Here is a 22,884-nt window from a genome sequence, read left to right as displayed (position 1 = left end):
TACGAACATCTTTAAACATCACTTTTGCATCGTTTGTTTTCGTTTGGACTTCCTGATACTGTCATGATCTGGTTGGCGACCAACGGGTGGCGCTATTGGCCCCGCCTGCACCTGCACAGGTGCTGGTCGTTTCCAATCAATGACACTCAAAAGGACCCCCTGCACGACCATTCGGGGTCGGGTCATTGTTTGTTGCATGCTTTGTATGCATTGTGTATGCATTGTATGCTGTGCATGTGTTTGTTTAACCTTGGCGGACTTTTACTCTTGGTCTTCTTTTGATACTTTGTGTTTTTTCTGTTCAGATGATTTTAATGTTTTACATTTTGTTCCTGCTGAATTTATTTTAATACAATTTGTCAAACACAACCTCCTGCTCCCTCCTGCCTGCTTTTCGGGATCCGCACCCGCCATCACCACCTTGCAAAACGCGACAGATACGTCATATCATGCCTTCCTTTACATGATGTCACATCCTATTACGTCACATCCTATTATATCCATCTTAAATGCTCTCCCAGCGGTCTTTCGGCCCTCTTCCTCCTTCCTCTTTCTTCTTTCCTTTCTGCCCCTCCTCGGCCGACACCCCCCGATGCCCTGCTGTCTACAAGATTAAACTAATTTATTCTGTTCAACACCTGGCTTCCTGCTGATTTAACCATCCTCTGCCATCAGCACCCTGAAAAACCATGAACCAGGAACAAACGATCACATTCAACCTATTAATAATAATAATAATAATAATAATAATAATAATAATAATAATAATAATAATAATAATAAATTTCATTTCCAAGCGCCTTTCAAAACTCTCAAGGTCACTTTACAGTCACAGGATCGGTTTTTCTGCGGGTGAGAAGCGGCACCGCAGAAAAACCCGGCAGTAGACCCGGCAAGCTGCGGCAGCCACATGCGCCAGCGTTCACTCAACCCGGAAGTAACTCAAATAGATAGAGAGCTAGTCAGCTAGCTAACAGATAGCTAATAGATAGCCATATAGCTAATAAATAGCCAGCTACATAGCCAGATAGCCAGACAGATAGCAAATAGATAGCCAGTCAGTTAGCCAACTAGCCAGATATAGCTAATAAAAAGATAGCTACATAGCTACATGTGCTAATAGATAGCAAATGGATAGCAAATAGATAGCCAGGTAGTTGATAAAAGTCTCTTATTTCTGATTCAAAGAACATCTTATCTCACGGGGGGTGGGGCACCATGATAAGTTGGAACTAAAAGAGAATGCAAGGTATGCGAATCAATCAATAAACTCATTGCCTTCCTTTATTGGGAACTCTCAACAAAAATTCAGCCAAAATTGAGTTATTTAACGTTTAACCAAAGTGCTATAAGCGGTTGTACAAAGTCTACTGAATGTTGAGAGCTCGACTAAATGCATGAAGCAACTCGACGAGATTTATTCATAGTGGACGCACGTTTCTGAATTTTGGCAAGTGTGCTTTTTCTAATTTCAGAAAATATTGATTTAGTTTCGCTAATGAGTCTTAAAATCTAAAAGACAGACTCCATTACGTTGTTAAAATATATTTCTCGCATGAGCGTCCGCATTACGGTTTATTTTGAAATATATCGATTCTCATACGCACTTCCGGCCTGCATCACACAGATATCCCCGTGGCCTGAACTGTCAATCATGTCTACGAGTGACGTCACGGGGGATTTGCGACAATGTCAAACATCGTCGCGTGCGTTCGTTTAGAGTGCAAAGACCAGACTGCGTTCAGCGTTTAGGTCGAACTCTGTGTTTTACATGTCTTCGAGGTAAGATTCACGACATTTTTTAAAATCGTGATCGTATCAAATGATTCCCTTTTGGGATTTTCGGCTCGTGTGAAAGTCGAGAAACGAGGTCTGTTTTGTGCTAAACGGGACTTTGTAACGTTTGCGGCATCATTCGGCGTCTGGTCCTGATGTGAAAAGTTGCCTGTTACGTAACGCGAGTGCGGCACGTAATCGACACTAGGACACGTGTTACGACAGCAGGACATATGTTTTAGCTGTTTTCGGACAAAAAAAAAAAAAAAGAAAGAAAAGAAAGATAAGAAAACATAATAAATGTAACCAATAATTTGTGATTGCCGTTTTAGCCCTGAGACGGTTTCTTTATTTTCATCTTTTGTAATGCAATCTTTTTTGAGCAAATCATTGATATTTTTAATTGATATTATGTACCATTTGAACATTAGCATTGGTCTCAAATAAAATAAAGAAACACCACTTAAAGGGTACCATACGTACACCGTACAACAAATGCTATCTAATTAAAATTGTCAACCTAAACTGGTCTTAGTAATCAATGTAAATGTTATTAACTTGAAATATAAACAGTATTAATATTAGTACTATTAAATACAGCTGAATTATATTCACACCATTATATGGGGAATTACGCTATTTCGAATAACGACGTTATCGACCAAAGACAAGTAAAACTCAGGAAGCTTCATTGTTTAGAAGCTATAATATGTTATTGACTTTTATAATTTTTGCATGTCATATTTTTTGGCAGGACCAGGTGAACTCAGCTCGTCACCATGACCCGTTATTCTGAGGGATACGGAACCGAGGTACCCTCGAACCGCATAAAAAGCATAACATTGTCCTCCATCTGACCTTGTAGTTTACCCGTACTAGCGCCAAAGTTGACATTAACTTCCCCACATACACAGGAAGAGTGCGTGCTGTCTGACCCCCAGGGAGAAAGCGACGCAGACGCTGACATTGAAGACGCTGACTGCAGGTGGCACCGCTTACACCCGTCAGCTCCACCAGAGATTGTCAACTTTGACCTGACTGCTTTCCGATAACATCTTACCTTTGTAGGCTCCAAGAGCCGGGCTCGCTCCAGCGAATCAGCTCGCGGCGCCGCAAACGTCAGCGTCTGGCTCGGCAGGATACCACAGAGAGCGAAGATGATGGCGGCCTCAGTCACACTTCACATAGGTGGAATCTGCGGCTCAGTCCCGACAGGACGCACAGCCGCACCATCTTGGAAGTAAGTAAGTATGTAAGTAAGTATGCATAGTTAGGGTGAAACGAGTCAGTCTTAATACAGGGATGAGTCATTTTCTCTAAACGAAAGTCCTCAAGTCACTTCTACATAATTCCCTGATGACATGAAGTGTGTGGTTTTGTCAAGTGAAACTCTCCAACTCAATTCAACACAGTTCCTTGGTGATAAAATGAAACCACAATATCAGGATCAAAAGTCCTCAACTTACCTCTACATTGCTCCTGGACACCAAGATGCTACAAGTTGCTGGCAAAAAGCCTACCTTTGTTAAAGTCAAGGGTGCCCAGGTCCGGTCCTATTGGGACCCCAATCCAGGATATTTTACACTTCTCCCCTTGCGGCAAATCTGATTTAAATGATTAGTTCATCAGCAAGCTCTGCCAACCATCCTGATCATTTAAATCAGGTGTCTGAAGAGAACACTGGATAGGACACCCATGGTCTAAAGGTTAGACACCAAACCCCACCAGTTTCATACGCTCATTCATCGAACCCTTCTCTCAATGACTGCGCCTACTAACTGCAGACTGGACTGAGGGGTGGACCTCTGCGGCGGCGGCGGATCCACCGAACCCCAGAGACCGACTCATAGAACCCCTAGGGTTTGATCGAACCCAGTTTAAGAACCACTGGCTAAACGAAACATCTCTCCAGTCACTATACCATCAAGTAGTTCCCCTCGAACAGTGGTTCTTAAACTGGGTTCGATTGAACACTAAGGGTTCTGTCAGTTGGTCTCAGGGGTTCAGTGGGTCCTCCGCCGCAGCGGTCCACCCCTCAGACTAGTCTGCAGCTAGTGGGAACAGTCACCGAAAGAACGGTTCGGTGAATGAATATATGAAACTGGTGGGGTTCGGTGCCTCAACAAGATTAAGAACCGCTGCCCTAGAAGCAGGATGCCACAAGATGGCGTTAAAGTCATACTTTTAAAAAATACACATAAACTCGTAAACGTTCCATCACAATGGCTACAATAGTCACTTCTTATGACATCTGTGCAGGAGAGCATCTCGCAGGTGAGGCCACTCATCATCTCCAGAAACGGTGCGGACACGCAGACGGAAACGGACCCAGAACCTCACTCGTGCGGGTGGGCACCGCCCCTCGCGCCCCCTCTGGTTGCCCTCTTGCTTGCCCTCGCTGCCGCCATCGCGTCCTTCCTGCTCCCGTGGGTCAGAACCTGACAAGATGAGCAAAGAGCCAGATGGGATCAAGCACAAACATGAAACTTTTGTGTGTGTGTGTGGGTGTACACATCAAACATCAGATCCGTCACGTGTCCTGGGTGACGATTTTAATCGCAGTTGCTTCACCTTGACTTCAAAATAGATGAGCACCCCCAACAATGACGACTATGCAACTCTTCGGTTTTGACTGTGTGACTTAGCGAAGCGCTGAGAACCCCCCCCCCCCCTCCCCTCAATGTACTTGTCACCATCTTAACTCAACCCATCACCCTCTTCAGGAAGCACAACCAGACCCGATTTCAAAAGCAATAGCAGGAGATTTGCATTTTAGAACTTTTTTGTCCCATTGTGTATAGTCGTCCGTAGATTAAACGATTTAGTAACGTCTGCTGAAAAAAAAGGTTGTTGAAAAACTGTGATTTTAATTGTCATTTTTAAGTGTTTTGACGGGTGGACTGAGTTTCAATAAAATTCCTTTTTTAAAATTTGACATTGCTTAGTGATTACTTCACCAAAATGAACAGAATCACCTGAGTATGAGTTCAAATAAGACTGTGTTGGTATTCCTAATGAAGTGGCCAGTGATCTATTTCCAGAATGTCAAAGTGATGGATTCGGTATCGTTGACAATCGTGACAGTCAGAGCTCTTAAAGTGTTGACAACCTTCCCCAGTAATATACTCCTTGAAACCATCTCGTCTTGACTTGGTCACATTTCACATTCCGCTATGGGTGTCTTTGCAGCAATCATATATAAGATACATACAGTATATGTGTGCTGAGAATTTTGCACGGCTAACCAAGTGCGGAGCAGCAACAATACTTGCTGTCTTGTGACCTTGTTATTAGAGACAAAATTAGAACTTAAAATCATGTGAAGTTACTGTGAGTAGATTATCGCATGAGCTCTGAAATTATTGGCAACAAATAGACCTAGATCACATCTATGTGAGCATAAAATGAATTTAGGAGCCTGTGTTTAGCTGCTAGCATCCCCTCGTAAATCCCTGATCTAGCCAGCTGTTAGCTTCCTACAGAAGCATACACCATAACAACAGGTGTAAATGTGTTGTCTTGCCCCGTGGGCCTCCACGGGCCTCTCAATCCTTGACCTAGTTTCCGCAGTGTTTGGATGCACAGGAGCAATGTGAACCCCACCTAGGCCCCCCTTCTCTGCACGATGAATAAAGATCCTAAAGTTATATGGCTCGGGATCAGCATGTCCGACAAGAGAGAGAAAATTTGGGCCGGCAACCAAATGTCCCTAAGTTGGAATGTTTTGCTTTAATTCGGTCAAATGAGTTTGGATATAAAAGCTCCAGTTCAATAAGCTCCGACCCGAAATACCACATGTAACATTATCACCTCAGACAAGACAGAGTTCTAATTAGCTGCTGTTTCACAGTTGTGCCCTCAATATAGCAACAAGTGTGTTCACTGAGAGGATGACGTGCATTTGAGAGGAGAGCAAGGAGAACGAGGCGTTGGACGATCAAATGAAACTATAACAAGACAGGGCGGAAATTTTGGGAAGACTTTGCGATAGATTGATCCACCATGGAGGTTGTGACTCCACAGGTAGAACCGAACTTGGAGCGATGGAGGAAAGAGGTGAAGGAGAGGGTGAGGCGCTGGGTAACAGTGGACACGATCGAGGAGGCCGAGGAGGACATTGGAGTGAAAGTGAAGCATGACGGGGTGGACGATAATCGCATGGATGAAGAGAAACAGTCTATGAAAGACCAAGCAATGGGAACTGAAAACAAGCAGGTGGAGGACACGGAGGAGAAAGAGGAGATCAAAGTCAATGAAGTGATGGATGAAAATGAGGAGGAAATGGAGGCAGGAGGAGAGAGCGAGGATGATAAAGAAATGAGGGAGGAGGTTGAGGTGACTTTGGATGAATGGCTTCCTGTCCAGGAACGCTACGGTCGACTGCAGGATGGGGAATGTGAAGTGGACAAGCTCAGGAGGGATTGTAGAAGATGAGAATAGACACATATGCGATGATGAGCATGTTTTCAAACTACCGCAAGATGGCCAAAAGTGGCGAAATGAAACATTGGGCGATCTCAGTAAGGGAGGAGAAGTTGGGGCAGATGAGACACTGGTCACCGTATTATGGAAAAGCCATGAAGAAGTGGATCAGGAGGAGGATGAGGAAGAGGAGGAATTGAGTGATGATGATGATGAAGCAGGGTGGTCACAGGAAGACCAAGACGCACACAACATAAAGATATACCGCAGAGAGGAGCACCATGTGGAGATGTTTCACACCTTGAGGTTTTTCCGAGACTCAGCTTTGCTCACCGACCTCACTCTCAGAACAAAAGATGGCAGGACACTCCTGTTACATTCCACTGTCATGGGAGCTATCAGCTCCCTTGTCAAAAATAAATTGAAAGACAGCGTGGACGAGGGGGAGCACAGGTACTCCATTTCCTTGGGTGCAGACGTGAACCTCCATGGGTTGGATGCGATTGTGGACTTCGCCTACACTGGATGCATACATCATCTGAAGGAGGACGTGATGCCGCAAGTGAAAGCTGCAGCTCAGGCCTTAGGTACCCAAAGAGTCTTGGAATTCCTCCACAAGCACCAGGAGAAGTCCTCAGTCCTCACACAAGAGGAGCTCAGAATCTCCGCTGCAGAACAAATGGCCATCAGTCTTGATTCGATTAGAAAGATGTGGGAGGACCGACTGGGCTGCAATGTTGTTTTTGACGCCATTGGAGCATCGCTTCCTGGTGAGTAGCAAACCTCCAAAACATTCAAACTAATTTCTAACACGTGTGGTGGACTTCCTGATAGAACGTGCATCTAATTGTCGTGACTCCAGCTCACAGAGTCATCCTGGCAGCCTGCAGTGACTTCTTTCGTGGAATGTTCAGCTCTGGGATGAAAGAGTCATCTCAGTCACACATTAGTCTTCCATACCTGCTGGCTTCAGATTTGGAGGTTCTCATTGAAACCTCCTACAGTGGTACCCTCCCCCTCAGCTGGAGTTCCGTGTTTGAGGTCAGCAGCACATCTCTACAGCTTCAGTATCAACCGGCGTGCTCCTTGACCCTCGACTTTTTGCAACAAGAACTCAAGCCGCACTTTTGCCTAGATGTGGTATCGTTCGCCGAAGCTTACCAGGTAGCAGAGCTTCTCGAAGCCTCCAACGATTTTGTATTGCGACAGTTCCAAAAGGTGGCATGCACCCCCAAGTTCAAAGACCTTCCAGCCAAACAGCTTTTGAGATACCTGAACAGCAGCTCACTTTGTGTTCCATCTGAGCTGGTTGTGTTTAAGGCCGTGGCAGGCTGGATCCAAGCAAAGCCAAAGACCAGACTAAAACTAGCCAGAGGGCTCATGAAAACCATCCATTTCCCACTCATGAGTTTTGAGGAATTCAAAGAGGTTCAGTCAATGTCCCTGTGGTCGGAACACAAGCTCGCGGACCTCTATCAAGCAGTATGGGAACATTTCTGCTCCAACGAAGTGGGACCACAGAGTCAGTGGCGCATATATCTGCCTAAACAGATTCTAGTCTTGACCGGTGGTGAACAGATATCTGAGGACCTGGGTAGACGATGTATGAGCAGAGAAGTCTGGTTCGGGAATTCCCTAATGAACCACACAGGAATAAGGAAGGCCGTGGAATGGAGGCGGTTGAGTGAGCTACCAGGTCCGGCAAGGTTCTGTCATGAGGCCGCGGTGGTGAAAGGTCAACTGTATGTGTTTGGTGGGAAAAAGTACTACGGGACAGAAGACACCTTGAACTCCGTTTACAGGTAAAGACTGTTAAAAAAAATGCATATTTCAGGTACAAACACTGTGGTACCTCCATTTACGAAGTTAATTGGTTCTGGTAGAAAATTCTCAACTAGAAATGTTTGTCAGTTGAGACACCTTTTCCATGTTAATGCCCTATTCCATTCCAACCCCCCCTAAAATTCAGACATAAATGGTTGGTTACTAAAAGATAAAAATGCATCAAAATGTGTAACAAATCCATGTTACAATTAGATTATTGCACAATAATTGACAGTTGTGTATAACGTAAAATACAAAGAATAGAGTAAGGAATAAAAATGCTTGTGTTTTAACTTTTAACAGCATCAGCATGGACTTTATTTTTTTCCCCCTCTTTCGCTCATGTTCTCTCTCTGAGGTGGTTTTTCCTGGTGTTTTGTAAAGAACTGACCCAAAGATCAGAATCAGAAAGCCTTTTATCGTCCCACATTGGGGAAATTTGCAATGATGATGAGCACAATGTACTACAAGAAAAAATATGTTGATTTTGTCAGCTTTTAACAATCATTACAAAATGTTGAAGGCAAACAACAGCATAGTGAGCAATCGCCCAACTAGTCAACACTTTCTGGGTTATTGATCTGCACGCATAGACAGAAACACTAGACGTCTCTCTTTGTAAATCAAGGTACCACTGTATTTTCTTTCTGACATGGGATTATAAATCATTCTTTCATTTACAGGTATGACCCACTCCAAAATAGCTGGGACAGAATGGCCGACATGACAAAGAAGAGGTGCTACTTCTCTGCTGTGGTGATGAATGAAAACATCTACGCCATCGGGGGACGCTGTCATCTCGATTACGAAGACACCGTGGAATGCTATTCACCTGTGACTAACTCTTGGAGGTATGGATATAATTAACAAATGCTAACGAATGTACTTTAAAGTGAAAACTTACACTGAAAAAGGTTTTTGATGTAGTGTAGCTTGAGTAGAACTGTGGTTGTGAAAATGTTCTCGTGAATTTTCCATTTCAGTTTTGCTCAGCCACTGGATCTGACCCTCGGTGGACATGTGTCTAGAGTATTGCAAGGACAGATATTAATCTCAGGAGGACTGAACAGTAACAATCAGTGCCTGGCATCTCTCTTTGTGTACCACCCAGAAAAAGGAAGCACTTACCTGGCATACATGTCTCAAGCACGTGCTCACCACTGCATGGAAACCTTGGACAACCGCCTTTACGTGGCAGGCGGGATCACATCAGATGCTAACCAGATCGCGATAGACCAGCTGTCCAGCGAGGTGTATGATCCGGCCACAGACTCATGGAACACTTTCTCTGCCCTCTCTGTGCCACATGTGGGGGCAGGAAGTGCTGTTCTGGAAGGGAAGTTCTATGTTCTGGGTGGCTACAGTCAAGAGGACTACAGCGACACAAAGATGGTCCACCGCTACGACCCCACCCTGCACAAGTGGGAAAACATAGGGAAGATGCCGGGCCCGAACAACGACCTGCGAGCATCTATACTTGTATTACCACCACATGTTCGTATCTAGACGTACGTATATTGCTCCAGTAGTGGTTCGAATGTGAAATGGATTTTGAATTTGTTGCTCTGTTCTTGAGTCAAACTGAAAATTCTAAACTGAAATAAAACTCTTGAGCTTTGGACCTAGTGAGAAGAAGAATAGCAAAAGCCAGGTAAAAACACATGGCCATACTATGGGCTCACCGCTGGCCAATAACAACAGGTTGACTTCCTTTTTGTGTCTTTTGAAAATAACATGATGAACACAATTAATGTACAAGAAAAACATAAAACGTGCGCGCCTTTGTCCTGCTGTCCGAGCAGCATTTTCACTTTTCTTTTTGTCTCCACAGGAGAAATACCACAGTCTGTCCCAAACGATTGCACCACTTCATTAATATTGGATTGGATTGGATATGCCTTTATTAGTCTCACAGTGGAGAAATTTACATTTCACAGCAGCAAAGTGATGAAAGGAATGAAAATATGAAAATTATTATAAATATTCTCTTATAAGGTATATCTTCCAGGTGCTACTCAATGATTTTTTGTCATGTTGTCAAAACCATCAAAAATTAATTGAAAGCAAAAACCCATGTCAATAGCATGCACAATGTAAGATGGCTGTCCCCTGTTTTCCACCGCAGAGGAGTGGAGTTAGGTCACTTGTTCCTCTCTTCATATGAAAGTCTAATTTACAACAGATTCTTTTCTTACAGACAGTGGCGTTTTTAGTTCAATTACCTTACCATGTAAGGTAATTGAACACCTATATGGTTACCTTACATGGTAATTGAACACCTAAAAACGCCAATCTCTGTAAGAAAATAATCTGTTGTAAATTAGACAATAAGTAGACAGTATGAACTTAACACAACCATATGAAAGTCTGTATTTTTCTTTCTGTAAACCGAGGCTGCTTTGTAAACTTCATTGGATTGGATTGGATTGGATTTGGCGAGTGGCTGCCTTTCCATCAGCTCATGTATTATGTTTTTCTACTTTCATTCCTTTCATAACTTTGCTGCTGTGAAATGCAAATTTCTCCACTGCAAGACTAATAAAGGCAAATCCAATCCAATTTCGTAATTTTTTTTCTGTCCCAAGCAAGCTTATCAGAACATTGGTCAGAATGACTAAACACGTGGGATATTTCAATCTTCCAAACTACGATCTCAAGTGCTGGGGTAGTTGTAGCACACAAGCTCGAATGTCAGTTACGGCTGCAGGGACTTTTCCCAGTCTCTCCCAACGCTTTGTGATATGGTTAAACCTGTGGACAAGTCCAGATTCGCTGTAGTCTTCCTGGCAGTACCCTCCCAGGATATAGATATTCTCTTCCAAGATGGCCGAGGCAGCGCCCACGTGAGGTACGGGCAGCGGCGTAAGGGTTGTCCAACAATCGGCAGTGGGATTGTATACCTCACATGTGAGCTGGTCCGTGTAATACTTCCTCAGGTTGCATACACCGCCGGCCACATAAAGGCGACCTCGTAGTGCCTCCATGCAATGCTGGGCTCGGTCTTGAATCATTTTTGCCATGTGGACGCTTCCAGCCTCGGGGTCATACATGAACAAGGAAGCAAGGCAAACATATTGGGGGTCAAAACCTCCGGAGACGAACACCCTTCCATTGAGTATTGTGGCAGCCTGGCCACTGAGTGGATGATTCAGAGGGTGGACAAAGCTAAAAGAATCCAAGAACAACATGAGACAAGAAAATACATTAACCTAATGTTAGAAGCTACTGATAAGATTCATGGCCAACCATACCTCCAGGTATCAGCCTCCGTGTTGTACATCTCCACACTGTTTAAATTTGTGTTGAGTTGCTTATCTCCACCGATGGCACATAGCTGACCTTGGTGGACCACCACTGAGAAGTTACTTCGACATTCCTGCATGTTGCTGCACCTCTTCCAGAGGTCTTGCTTGGGTTCATAGCTAGTACAATAAAAATAGATAGACGTAAGTGATCACACACCACCGTGGAACCACCAATAGGCTGCCCCCCGTTCACCTGTAGGTCGATTTCATGACGTCGTCCTTGGCATAGAAGTGACATCCTCCAACCACAAACAACTGCCCTCCAAGGGTTGCTACCCCGTGTCTGAACTTTGGCCTATCTGGAACCTGGGCCAGCTTCCTCCATTCTATGTCCTTCACCAGGCCTATGCCGGAGCGCAAGGAGTTTATGAACCAAATTTCACCATTTGGTATGCGTTGACCCACGTCTTGGTTGAGTTGGTCCCCACCGACAAGAAGTAGGGAGTCTTTGGGACGCCTCACCCTACAGTGATCCTGCTCTGAAAAGGTTGATCCAAACTCATGAAAAGCAGCACCCTGAAGTTGGACATCTTTGGTTTCTAAGCGTAGGTTTATGGCTCTGACCTAGACCAAAGACCAAAATGTGGATGAAGGAATGAGTCATTTTTAGCATGACTCCATTTTATTCAATCCATCAAAATATTTTCTTGAAGACAATCACTCACCTCCCTGAACTCTCGAAAGGTCATGAGGGGAAACCGAACTCCTCTCATCAGTTTAAAGGCATGGTCAAGTCGCTCCTCAGAATCCACCTCCAGCCAGGAGACTAAAGCTCGAAAAACAACAAGCTCAGATGGCACGCTGAGACCATCGCTGCAGAGAAAGTTCAGAAGCTTCTCAGCTTGAAGGTCCAGAAACTTCTCCGTCGCAGACACTTCCAAAAAATTGCGCAGTACGTAATCATTGGCTTCCTTGAGGAGCTCTGACATCCCATAAGCTTCAGCAAAAGAAGCCACGTCCAGGCAGGAACCCACTCCCATTTTCTGTTGCATGAAGAGGAGGCAAAGCAAAATGGCTGACCGGAACTGGAACTGGAGTGCCGTGCAGACGAGCTCAAAGACGCAGTCCCAGTTGACAGGAAGCGTCCCGCAGTAGCAGAAGCAAATCAAAGCAGTCATCTCTGGAATTTCTTTTAAAGGAAGGACAATGCAAGCTTGATTAGACTCCCTCATCCCGCTGGTGAACATCCCGAGGAAGTAGTCACTGCTTGCTGCCAGGATCACCCTATGGACTGATAGACGAGACTGTTCAGTCCAAGCTCAATCAACACCAATAATATCAATACTTTAGATACAATAATCAAGATTGTACAAACCATGAAACAAAGCTCCGTTCACATCCAAAATGACATCACAGCCAACACCGTCTACCCACAGTTGCTCGATGGAACGAAGGGTTTGTCTCATTTCCTCTTCGGCAGAGATTTCTTGCTCCTTTCTCAGATCTGTCTTTGCTCTACTGGTTTGGTGACATAAATCCAACAATCTCGGAACTCCGAGTGTACGAGCTACTGCCTCAATTTGGGGTAGGGTGTCACTCTTTATTATAAGCTCCCCGGTGTAGGCAAACTCCACAACTGCCTGTAGCCCACAATGATCCACATCCGGACCCAGAAACAGACACCACTGGCGACCGGCCACCTCTTCACACATTTGAGTTTCTACCCTCGCCTTAATGAAAGAGCTGACAGCAGCAAGGACGAAAGAGTGAACGTGGAAGCTTCTCCCACCCGCTATGGTTAATGTCAGATCCGTGAGGAGACCTGATTTAAGCAACTCCCTCAGGACCTTGAACACCTCACCAGGAAAGCCTTCACTCGGATAGCGCAGGACATCATCGACATGCTCTACGTCATCCCCGAGCTCGGATCCGCATGGTTCAACCCTCTCGCTTGTCAGCCCTAATCTAGAGTCATTGAAGGCCACAATTTTTCTTAGCTCACGCTCGTCCTGCTCAACACCTTCACTTCCTTGTCCAAGTATTTGTTTCCTCCTTTCCTTCTCGCGCCGCCACTGCTCGTCCCATTCCGCTGGCAGGCCACTCCCACTCACTTCCATGTGTCTTTCAACCAAGGAGGGTTCAAAAACAGTAAAATAAAATCAAAGAGTCCCTCGTGCACTCTTCTCTCTCTGTGAGACTCAAAGCTGCCTGCTCGCACGCCCACTGGACGTCAACAAGATGCTATTCTTAGCGTAGTCCTCACTCACATTCACTTTCACACCAAGTTCGCGTTACCAAGTATTTGCATATCCGATTCTCCACATTCACAGTCAAGATGTAAATATTACATTCCAGCAAGCACTTTATTTGGTACTTCTGCCGCACACCATTTTTTCTCATGCAGTTTTTGCTAAATGTCAAAATGACTCAAATGACTTTCAACTTGGCCCAAAACAATCGTGAGGTTTTGTAAATGTGTGATGAAACAGACAGGAAGTGTGTTTCGACAGATGCAACCTTCTGTTTGTCGCCACTGGTCTTAATCGAGCAATTTATGTTTGTATCGACTCTCTGTTATGCCATACAGTCGTACATTATTAGCACCACTGGTGGGCCAATAGAACAGTAATAAACACAATGATAAACGAATACCTCTCTTGAATTTTGCCATGGCCCGTATGCAGCACTCATATCATAAGTTCTGGTAAAAGTAATTGGAAAGGAAAGTGATCAGCGTATGGATGACATGCGCTATTCTAACGGCTCAACACTTGCCAGAGTCTTGAGTTCTGGTTCGTCCATGTCTCTTGTCGCCATGCTGTTGTTGTCTCCCTGCCTGCCTCTGAATGGCTTTCCCAGTTTGATTGACAGGGTATGCAAGACAGAGGAGTCTTCCCGCGACGAGCTGGTGCGTCCGCTGCGGGTGAAGGTGGATGTGGTCCTGCTCTCCGAGTTGGTTGCCTCAAAGAGTTTGCCCATAAAGTTGAGACCGGCCTGGCGGATGTGGGAGCTGCCGGCGAAGACGTACAGAATCGGGTTGACGGCGCTGCTGAAATAGGCGAAAGCGGTGACGTTGGGACGGGCCACCCGAGCCGCCGCCACGGTCGTTTTGCTGCCCTGCGAGAGGCCGATCACCTGCCGGAGGGGAGCGAATGATTAAATGCGGAAGGATCCTTGATCCCTGAACCTCGGAGGTTGACGGAATCACCTCGATGATGTTGACGATGTGATACGGAAGCCAGAAAATGGCAAAGGCGCAGATGATCATCAGGATCAACCGGCTGCCTTTGCCACGCCGATGAAACATGGCGCTCTGTAGGCGACAGATCACGGACGAGTAGCACGTGTTGATGAGGGAGAACGGCACCAGGCAGCCCATTATGGTCTCGAAGATGTACTGAAAGACCTGATGGCCGACACTTTGCCAGTGGTACGGTATGCAAAATCTCAGGGTGATATTGTTCGGGAACACTTTACTCAGGTTGCTGCAGGCGCAGACACAAACATACGCAGGAATACAAAATGTGTAATCAATGGGTACCGCACCACCAGCGCACATGAGGGACTGACCTGCGGTAGAAGGGCATTGGAAGGGATAGCAGGAACGCCATAATCCAAACTCCCAGGAGGAGAATTAACAGGGACCGCTTAGTCCTCATCTTCTGGGACATGAAAGGCCGAGAGACAGCCAGCCACCGATCCATACTCATCAGGCAGATGAGGTAGATGGAGACGTACATGTTGACACTGGACAGGTAGTGCACCAGCTTGCACGCCGCTGAACCAAACTCCCATCCTTGCCCCCCAGCAAGGTAACGCAGAAATATGGGCGCCGTGAGAAGCACTAAGGCGTCGGCCACGGCCAGATTGAGTACCAGCAAGCACGTCACCGAACGTTTTTGGACACGACAAACCACCGACCACACCACAAAGAGGTTCCCGGGGAAGCCCAACGCGAAGGCCAAGGTCAGGATAGCGATGCCGACTATGGCTGAGGTGCTGACGGGCAGAGAGAAGACGGCGGTGCTGTTGGACACCATCGCTTCATCCGTTGGACGCTTTTGACTTTTCTGACTGGAGACTGAGACCTTTCAAAGATTAAACAGGAAACAGGATATGTTGAATTAACAGTCGGCAGGCAAACTGTTCTGTGCTGAAGCGATGTTACAACATCAACCTTTCACAATAGAGCTCCGGGACACAGTGAACAGTAAGAGAGACATTCCAAACATCGTCAATTATAATCAAAATAAAAAAAAATCATGTTACCTTTCGTGTTCTGCTGAGAGGACATATTTTGAATAGATACAGCCTGCGCGATAATGTGGGATCCTTTGTCAACAACAATAAAGTCCAATGATCATTTTTGGGGTAGGCAACACTCAGTAGACAATTTATTAGGTATACTGGCACATTGTAATGAGCGACGATTGATCACACTGTCAAAGAGACACAATGACAATAAAAAAAAAATCATAAATCTGGGTATTTAGATACAGACATATTTGGAAAAAGCTCTCCTTAAGATCCGAGGCAGTTTTGTGTGCAGTACAAGATGTCATTAGCTTGTACAGGTTTACCCAACAAGAGGGCATCCGATTGTGCAAGTGGGACATGAATGAACAGCACATGAAAAACATGATGAACTTTCTTGATGACAATACTGACAATACTGACAATACATGACGTCCGCCCCCCAACCAAAAAAAAAGTCATCTTGTTGCCACACAGACACATTTTTGCATGCAATACTTTAACCAAAGTGAATAGGTGACAGAGTTTTTCTTCGGAGCACCAGCACAATAACAATTTACCATCCTCATTGTTCATCAGGACAGCTCGCTGTGGCAATGGACGGACGAGACATTCAAAAAATGCCAGGCAGAGGCAACGTGACCTCTGAAAGTTTCCACGTCACGTTTGGGGTTTTGCTGTTTTGACAGTGGCGCTCGAATTGGACTCGTGAACTTTTTCCTTCAGCATGACGCCATCCACCTCTTTGTCTTTGTCGCGGCTGTTCTGGCTGTTTTGACGACTCTTTCTGCTGACAGAGTCCAGACCGGCAGCCTCGAACAGGCGGGCCATGAAAGCCAGACCCTCACGCCGGATGTATGACTTGCCGGCGAAGAAGTACAACACTGGGTTGATGCAGCTGCTAATGAAGGCCACCGAGGACGTGACTGCGCGGCTTCTGTGCCAGATTTTCGCCAGCCTTTGGGATGACAAGCGCTCATGAATGGCAGGTGTGAGATGAAACGGACACCTTGTAAATCCGAAACGCTTAAGAGGAGTTTGTGATTAGTATTTTCAAAAGACAAAAGGAAGCTGGTGGCCTCACTTTGAATCATAATCAAGACAATCAAGGCGCAAGTATGAAAAGGCTTACGTTGTTTTGACAGAACCGTCGGGACAGAGTGCCCACGTGACCTAATGAAATAAAAACGTCATGTCAAATTGTCTGCGAACGCATGTGTGCGACAAGTATGGCGGCACTTACCTGCACCATGTTGACCAAATGGTAAGGCAGCCAGAAGACGCAGAAAGTCACCACGATGGCCAGGATGAGTTTCTCACTCCGGATGCGTCGGCGGAATTTTGTTTGTCGGATGCGACGTAGGATGCAGATGTAGCTGATCACCACGATGCTGTACGGGATCAGGAAGCCCAAAACTAGCTCCAGCATGTACTGGATGACAGTCTGTACACAAGGATAAAAAATGTTGTGACTTCTTGTGCGTGGGGGGGTCTTTTTCGGTCGCATAACAGCAAAAGTATCTGTAAAGAACTCCTTGGAGGCGATCAACGTCTCTCCCTCCCTATATATATATATATATATATATATATATATATATATATATATATATATATATATATATATATATATATAGAAGTCCAAGATGGCGCCCGAGTAGGCAGCCTCAGCAAGTGCTCTCATGAGCCTTGCTTTTTTTGGTCGTTTTTGTCTTGTTTTGTGTTTTCTTTTGTCACTTTGTGTTGTTGTGCATCGTGTGGAACGGATACAGATTGTTTTTCAGCATTTTTGACCACAACATTCATCAAGGAGGAGACTGTGCTGAGCGGTTGCGCCTTTTCGGCAGCATGAATATGCCAGTACTGTTTTTGAATGGGAGGAATGTCGGAGCCATTCGACTGCCATCGCTGGACACCAAAGGGGCCATTGTGCTTTTTTTGCGCCTGTAATGGGCAGCATCTTCACAGCCCCGCTTTGTTTAGCGGAAAGGTCAGTGCTGTTGGACAGTCTGCGGCTGGGTGGATGCATGGCTTGAGGAACCCGCGATAAGAAGAAAGGAGCGTCAGCGCAGAGCGCCGATGCGTATGTGGAACTGTTGCGGCTTGGAATTGAAGCAGATTTATGTGGAACAGGGGATGTGAGATAATCTCTTTTCGTCAATGGCTGCTACAGCTGCGTGTTTGCTTTCAACATTTAGCTTGTAGTCGACATGCACATTCCACCATGATGTCCCTGATCCACTGGTGGAAAGACGCTTTGATCCTCTCCTCTTTCATCTAGAACTGCTTCATGTCATCACAAAGAGGGTACAGCAAGTCCTGAAGAATGAATGTCTCTCTGTGTCTTTCTTTTGTCATATTGTCTCTATGCTGTCATATTATTTGTTATTTAGGTTTTTTTTTGTTATTTTGACTTCAAGACGGCGCCGCGAGAGTGGCTGCCTTTCCAGCAGCTCATGTATTTTGTTTTTCTACTTTCATCACTTTGCTGCTGTGAAATGTAAATTTCTCCACTGTGAGACTAATAAAGGCATATCCAATCCAATCCAATCCAATCCAATATATATATGTGTGTGTGTGGCTGGCCTAGTCTACCGAAACATCTGTGCGGAGTATGGACTGGAAACCCCAAGGTCAAAATGGGAAACACCTCCCAAGGTCCCAAGGTAGTAGAGAATGACCGAGCAAAGATCATGTGGGACTTCCAGACAGAGACTGACAAGATGGTAATGGCCAACCAACCAGATATCGTGGTCATAGATAAAGGGCAAAGGAAAGCCGTTGTCGTGGATGTAGCGGTCCCGAGTGATGGCAACATCAGAAAAAAGGAACATGAGACACTCGAGAAATACCAAGGGCTCAGAGAGGAGCTGGAGAGAGCCTGGAATGTAAAGGTGACAGTCGTGCCTGTGGTGGTCGGAGCACTCGGGGCAGTGACCCCCAAACTCGCCGAGTGGTTGCAACAGATCCCGGGAACAACATCGGATATCTTGGTCCAGAAAAGCGCAGTGCTGGGAACAGCACGGATACTGCGCAGAACTCTCAAGCTTCCTGGCCTCTGGTAGAGGACCCGAGCTAAAATGGGGGACAGACACCACCCATGAGGGGTGAGACAAGGATTTATATATATATATATATATATATATATATATATATATATATATATATATATATATATATATATATATATATATATATATATATATATATATATATATATAATCCTTGTCTCATATATATATATATATATATATATATATATATATATATATATATATATATATATATATATATATATATATATATATATATATATACACATGCAGAGGGTTGTGTCAGGAAGGGCATCCAACGTAAAAGCTTGGCCAAAACAAACATGCGAATTAAACCTCTGAAGATGGCACTGATTCGCTGTGGCGACCCCTTGAAGGGAAAAGCTGAAAGGAAAAGTGTATATATATATATATATATATATATATATATATATATATATATATATATACACAGTGTAAGGCAAAACGTGTTTATTCCAAACAGAAATTCCCCTTAGGAAACCATTAAAATGAGAATAATCCGTTCCCAGGTCCCCATAAGGTTCCCAGGTCCGAGGAGATGCGCTGCTCCATCCCGCACTATCAACGACCATCACTCCATTGCCGCCTGTGTGCATGGTTTGGCTCGGCACTCCCAGCCACATCCTTGGCCTGTGCCCACCGCCATTCCACATCGCCACAGGACTGCGTTTTCATGGGAAGGGGGGGATTGGGGTAAGAAGCTTGCGCAAAGGTAGAGATTAAGGTGAGGGTGTGGGTGCACAGTCCACACGCCCACCATCTTCACTCTTACCAGGTGAGTTTCTGGTGGCATGAGGATACTCATGACGACCATTTCCTGGCAGGAGTTGCAGGGGGCGGCCGGTAGTCCGGTTTGTTGGACTCCGCCTACGCCTACCCCCAGGTGCGTGTTTGGGATCACTCTTTGTCTGGCCTCTACCCCGCGACCTGTTCGGCTTGGGTGACCCTCCCAGGAGTGCAAGACTCCGGCCGACATAGCTCTCAGGCTCATCGAGACGCGCAAAGTGCCTCACCACGATAAGGTGGTGATCCCATTATATATATATATATATATATATATATATATATATATATATATATATATATATATATATATATATATATATATATATATATATATATATATATATATATACACACACACACACACACACACACACACACACACACACACACACACACACACACACACACACACACTGAAGCATATATACTGAAGCATATATACTGAAGCAAAAATAAAATCTGAGCCAAATACTCACGTGACTGTCCTCGTCATGGTAGGAGTCGCAAATGGAGCGGTCAGCACTCGTCCTCACGTCCCGGAAGACGATGGCGGGCACAGAGGCAAAAGCCACCAGGGCCCACATGATTGCCAGCGTCCATGTCACAGTCTTGTGGCCCACCAGGGCGCTGACGCGATGGGGTCGCAGTACGGCCAGTAGTCGATAGAGGCTCATGAGGGTGATGATATGAATGGAGGCGTACATGTTGGCCAGGCACAGGTAGAAGAGCACCTTACACATCACCGTCCCAAAGGCCCACCTCTTCATCACCAAATAGGCAATGAAAAACGGCGTCAGTGCCATCAATGAACCATCGGCGACGGCGAGGTTGAGGATGAAGAGAGTGGTGATGGTCTGCTTGCGAGCCCGGGCCACAATGCTCCAGATAACAAAAAGATTCCCGGGTAAGCCCAAGAGAAAAACTAGGCCGAGGATGAGCGCGCCCAAGGTGGTGGCGGCCGTGCTGTCCACGATGCTCTCGTTTTTCACCAGGTGCGGCGTAGAGTTGTTGGCTGGGGCCATCGGGATGCAGCTGCAAGAAAAAAATCAAATAAAATAAATATAGCAAGAAAAATTAGTTCAACATGGCTGAGCATGCGCGGGTTTTGTCAAGTGTATTTGCACGGAGGGAGGGGTGATCTTAACGGGTTTTAACACAGACTTCTAATTCCACAGTCCAGACCAGACACGCTCGAGGTTGAGCAACATTCTCATTTTTACCGCCAGCCGACCTCAATGCGCCACGCTGCTAAATCATTCAAAGCAACTCGTCATCCAAATTTTTGGGCCAGAGGACAAAAACAATTCTGGCCAGTTAAGAAAGTTCCCTCCAGCACGGTGGCCCTCTTCGCAAGGAAGTGTCCGATGCTCAGGAGATTGAAACCATGCGTGTTGCCATGGTGAAGCCACCACAAGATGTTCAAGGAGGAAATTGGCACAAGATCTTTGTCAACAACTTTGTTGACTGTCTGGCCCATATACACCAAGAAAATGTTTTGAAAAAGTCTGACAAGTTATTTCACCGATTTCTTATCCCGCCCCCCCCCCCCCCCCACCCATACGGTTGCTCCCGAAACTAAGACATTGTGCAATCCTATTTGTCTTGTGTGTGGGTGCGTTTCACATTTCCCATGACTCATAACCTAACCAGCACAGGAATCGCCAGTACAACACACCCAGCTCAAATCGTAGCCACTCATTCGAAACATACGGGAAAATTGATACCTAAACACTCACAGAAGGGCCAAGCGGCGGAGGCCGAGACTCACCTGCTCAATCCCAAACGGCGCCCGAATAGAATTCTGAAGATGAAAGACGTATTGCTTCTTTTTAACCTTTGCTCCCGCCCACTTGACCCGTCAAGGAGTCGCGCCTGCTGCAGCACGCCGGCATTTTAGGGAGAGGGAGGGAGGTGCTTTTGCGCTACCTCTCCGCCTACTCCATCTACCTGGATGTTGAGTCCTCACACGGCTGCAAATGGACAACGAGAGATGGCAGCAACTAAACACAACACAAGACAAGAAGGATTATGAGACATTTTATATGTTTACTTTCAAGGTCATTCTTTTTAAATGGGAAGCCCGGATGTTCAGGAAGAGTTCCGCGTGCACATTTTATGCCCCCTGGAGCGAACCAATTCAAGTCGGTATTCTTTATGTGGTGTCAATTTACAACACAAGTCATACCAGGGCAACTTTGACCAGTAAGTGGGCCATAAAATCCAAGAAATGAGCAAGCGATTGGCACCAAAGGCAACATGTCCATGGAGGAAGTAACCTCAGAGTGATAAAAAAAAGTGTGGCTTTCTTTCAACTACAAAAAGTCAAATGTAATTTAAACACACACATGAGGCGATGTGGCAATGACGTGTGGGCACATAGCTGCGGGCCGGAGAGACGCTTAAGTTATGAAATGTACACACACACACACACGCAAAAGAAAAAAATGTAGCTGGGGGCACATTTGATGGGAACACACCCCATTTTGTAGGTGTCATTGTAGCTTTCAAACTTCACCTGATCTTCAAACTACTGCTGGCGTTCAAAAGCGGTGCGGCCTGTTTCCCGACAATAATGGGTCTTTTATGAAAGCGACTTTGGATGATTTGTCAAAAGATGACATGAGACGACAATGGCGGCTCAAGACTAAGAAAAAAAAGAATAGACTTTAGGCGAGTTCTGGTTCGTTTGTATTGTACTGCTGACTCACCACATTGAAGATCGACACGGATGACCATGAAGATTTTGGGTCATCTGGCAGCACTTCTTTTCCGATGTGTTCGTGGTTGCCCCAGAATGATGATGATGATAATTTTTGGGCTCGCCCTGCTCATTGGACTGACGTCCAGCTGGGTTTTTCCGTCCATCTCCACATCAGAACCATCACGTGACCTCGTATTGATTCCTCCGAGGGGATTAGACGCAAACGAGACTCAGGATTTATCATACCGGGCCCGAGAGAATGACAATATCACTCTAGGCTGGAAGTTCATCGGCCATGACAACGTGTCGCTTACCTCGCTTCGGATTCACTGCGAACTCCTCAGGGAGGGTGAGGTCACGATTTTTTTCCAATTGCTGGACAGCGTGGCGGTTCATTTGGTGGGACACGTCCAGTGGGACAGGGATGCTCTGGGACGAGGACAAATAAGCCTCCGACTGTCCAACTTGCGAATGGAAGATTCGGGAGTGTACCGGTGTCAAGTTGAAACCGGCACTGGGGTGAACTCTGCAAAGTATAGAGTAATGGTGACAGGTAGGTTCTCCAAAATGGCTTTGTCAAACAAAAATGGCAGATGGTTACCAAAGCTGTGTGTTGTCTTTTCAGCCAGTAGTGTCGAGGGGATGTCAGCGAGTCCCCCGACGAATAATCCACACGTCCTCAAGGGACTCCTTCTGATGGCGGCTGCGGCGGGCGCTGCGGCAGCAGTTGCCGCCGGTTATCTGCTTTCACTGACGCTGCGTTGACATTTTATGCCAGATCGAGACTTGGCCACAGAATTCTCAA

The 22,884-nt window shown here is 45.7% G+C and overlaps 6 protein-coding genes across 7 annotated transcripts; 3 read left to right on the top strand and 3 right to left on the bottom strand.

The window, feature by feature from the left end:
• Positions 1–1,629: 1,629 nt before the first annotated feature.
• On the top strand, positions 1,630–4,711 carry LOC148901971 (uncharacterized). The gene is made up of 5 exons (XM_088990134.1): positions 1,630–1,782; positions 2,531–2,588; positions 2,691–2,761; positions 2,845–3,016; positions 4,036–4,711. The coding sequence occupies exons 2-5, from the start codon at positions 2,556–2,558 to the stop codon at positions 4,216–4,218; spliced, it is 459 nt and encodes a 152-aa protein (XP_088846260.1). The 5' UTR covers positions 1,630–1,782; positions 2,531–2,555; the 3' UTR covers positions 4,219–4,711.
• A 780-nt stretch (positions 4,712–5,491) lies between these two features.
• LOC148901970 (kelch-like protein 33) lies at positions 5,492–9,771 on the top strand. Its single transcript, XM_088990129.1, is given in 5 exon segments — positions 5,492–6,152; positions 6,154–6,968; positions 7,061–8,000; positions 8,706–8,873; positions 9,006–9,771. Coding segments are annotated over 5 exon segments (2,820 nt in total). The 5' UTR covers positions 5,492–5,778; the 3' UTR covers positions 9,529–9,771.
• Positions 9,772–9,900: 129 nt separating this feature from the next.
• LOC148901969 (kelch-like protein 33) lies at positions 9,901–13,457 on the bottom strand. 2 transcript variants are annotated; one of them, XM_088990131.1, is made up of 6 exons: positions 12,643–13,457; positions 11,993–12,558; positions 11,756–11,891; positions 11,521–11,671; positions 11,274–11,444; positions 9,901–11,187 (listed from the first exon to the last, which is right to left on the bottom strand). In XM_088990131.1, exons 1-6 carry the CDS (start codon positions 13,382–13,384, stop codon positions 10,668–10,670), a joined length of 2,286 nt encoding a protein of 761 aa, XP_088846257.1. In that variant the 5' UTR covers positions 13,385–13,457; the 3' UTR covers positions 9,901–10,667. The 2 variants fall into 2 exon arrangements, with proteins under 2 accessions (XP_088846257.1, XP_088846256.1); XM_088990130.1 differs by having other exon boundaries at positions 11,521–11,891.
• Positions 13,458–13,611: 154 nt separating this feature from the next.
• ltb4r (leukotriene B4 receptor) lies at positions 13,612–15,381 on the bottom strand. Its single transcript, XM_088990132.1, has 3 exons — positions 14,838–15,381; positions 14,476–14,752; positions 13,612–14,402 (listed from the first exon to the last, which is right to left on the bottom strand). The coding sequence occupies exons 1-3, from the start codon at positions 15,305–15,307 to the stop codon at positions 14,019–14,021; spliced, it is 1,131 nt and encodes a 376-aa protein (XP_088846258.1). The 5' UTR covers positions 15,308–15,381; the 3' UTR covers positions 13,612–14,018.
• A 233-nt stretch (positions 15,382–15,614) lies between these two features.
• Positions 15,615–21,281, bottom strand: LOC148901967 (leukotriene B4 receptor 1-like). Its single transcript, XM_088990126.1, has 5 exons — positions 21,147–21,281; positions 19,855–20,410; positions 16,765–16,965; positions 16,654–16,694; positions 15,615–16,479 (listed from the first exon to the last, which is right to left on the bottom strand). Exons 2-5 carry the CDS (start codon positions 20,398–20,400, stop codon positions 16,182–16,184), a joined length of 1,086 nt encoding a protein of 361 aa, XP_088846252.1. The 5' UTR covers positions 20,401–20,410; positions 21,147–21,281; the 3' UTR covers positions 15,615–16,181.
• An 825-nt stretch (positions 21,282–22,106) lies between these two features.
• LOC148901966 (uncharacterized) lies at positions 22,107–22,846 on the top strand. Its single transcript, XM_088990127.1, has 2 exons — positions 22,107–22,632; positions 22,705–22,846. The coding sequence occupies exons 1-2, from the start codon at positions 22,107–22,109 to the stop codon at positions 22,842–22,844; spliced, it is 666 nt and encodes a 221-aa protein (XP_088846253.1). The 3' UTR covers positions 22,845–22,846.
• Positions 22,847–22,884: the final 38 nt, after the last annotated feature.

This window comes from Hippocampus bargibanti, linkage group LG02 (assembly GCF_051943395.1).
Source record: "Hippocampus bargibanti isolate YZ-2025 linkage group LG02, ASM5194339v1, whole genome shotgun sequence".
In the NCBI taxonomy this organism is placed as follows: Eukaryota; Metazoa; Chordata; class Actinopteri; order Syngnathiformes; family Syngnathidae; genus Hippocampus; species Hippocampus bargibanti.
The sequence above is the reverse complement of the archived record's forward strand: the minus strand, read 5'-3'. Positions and strand labels throughout refer to the sequence as shown.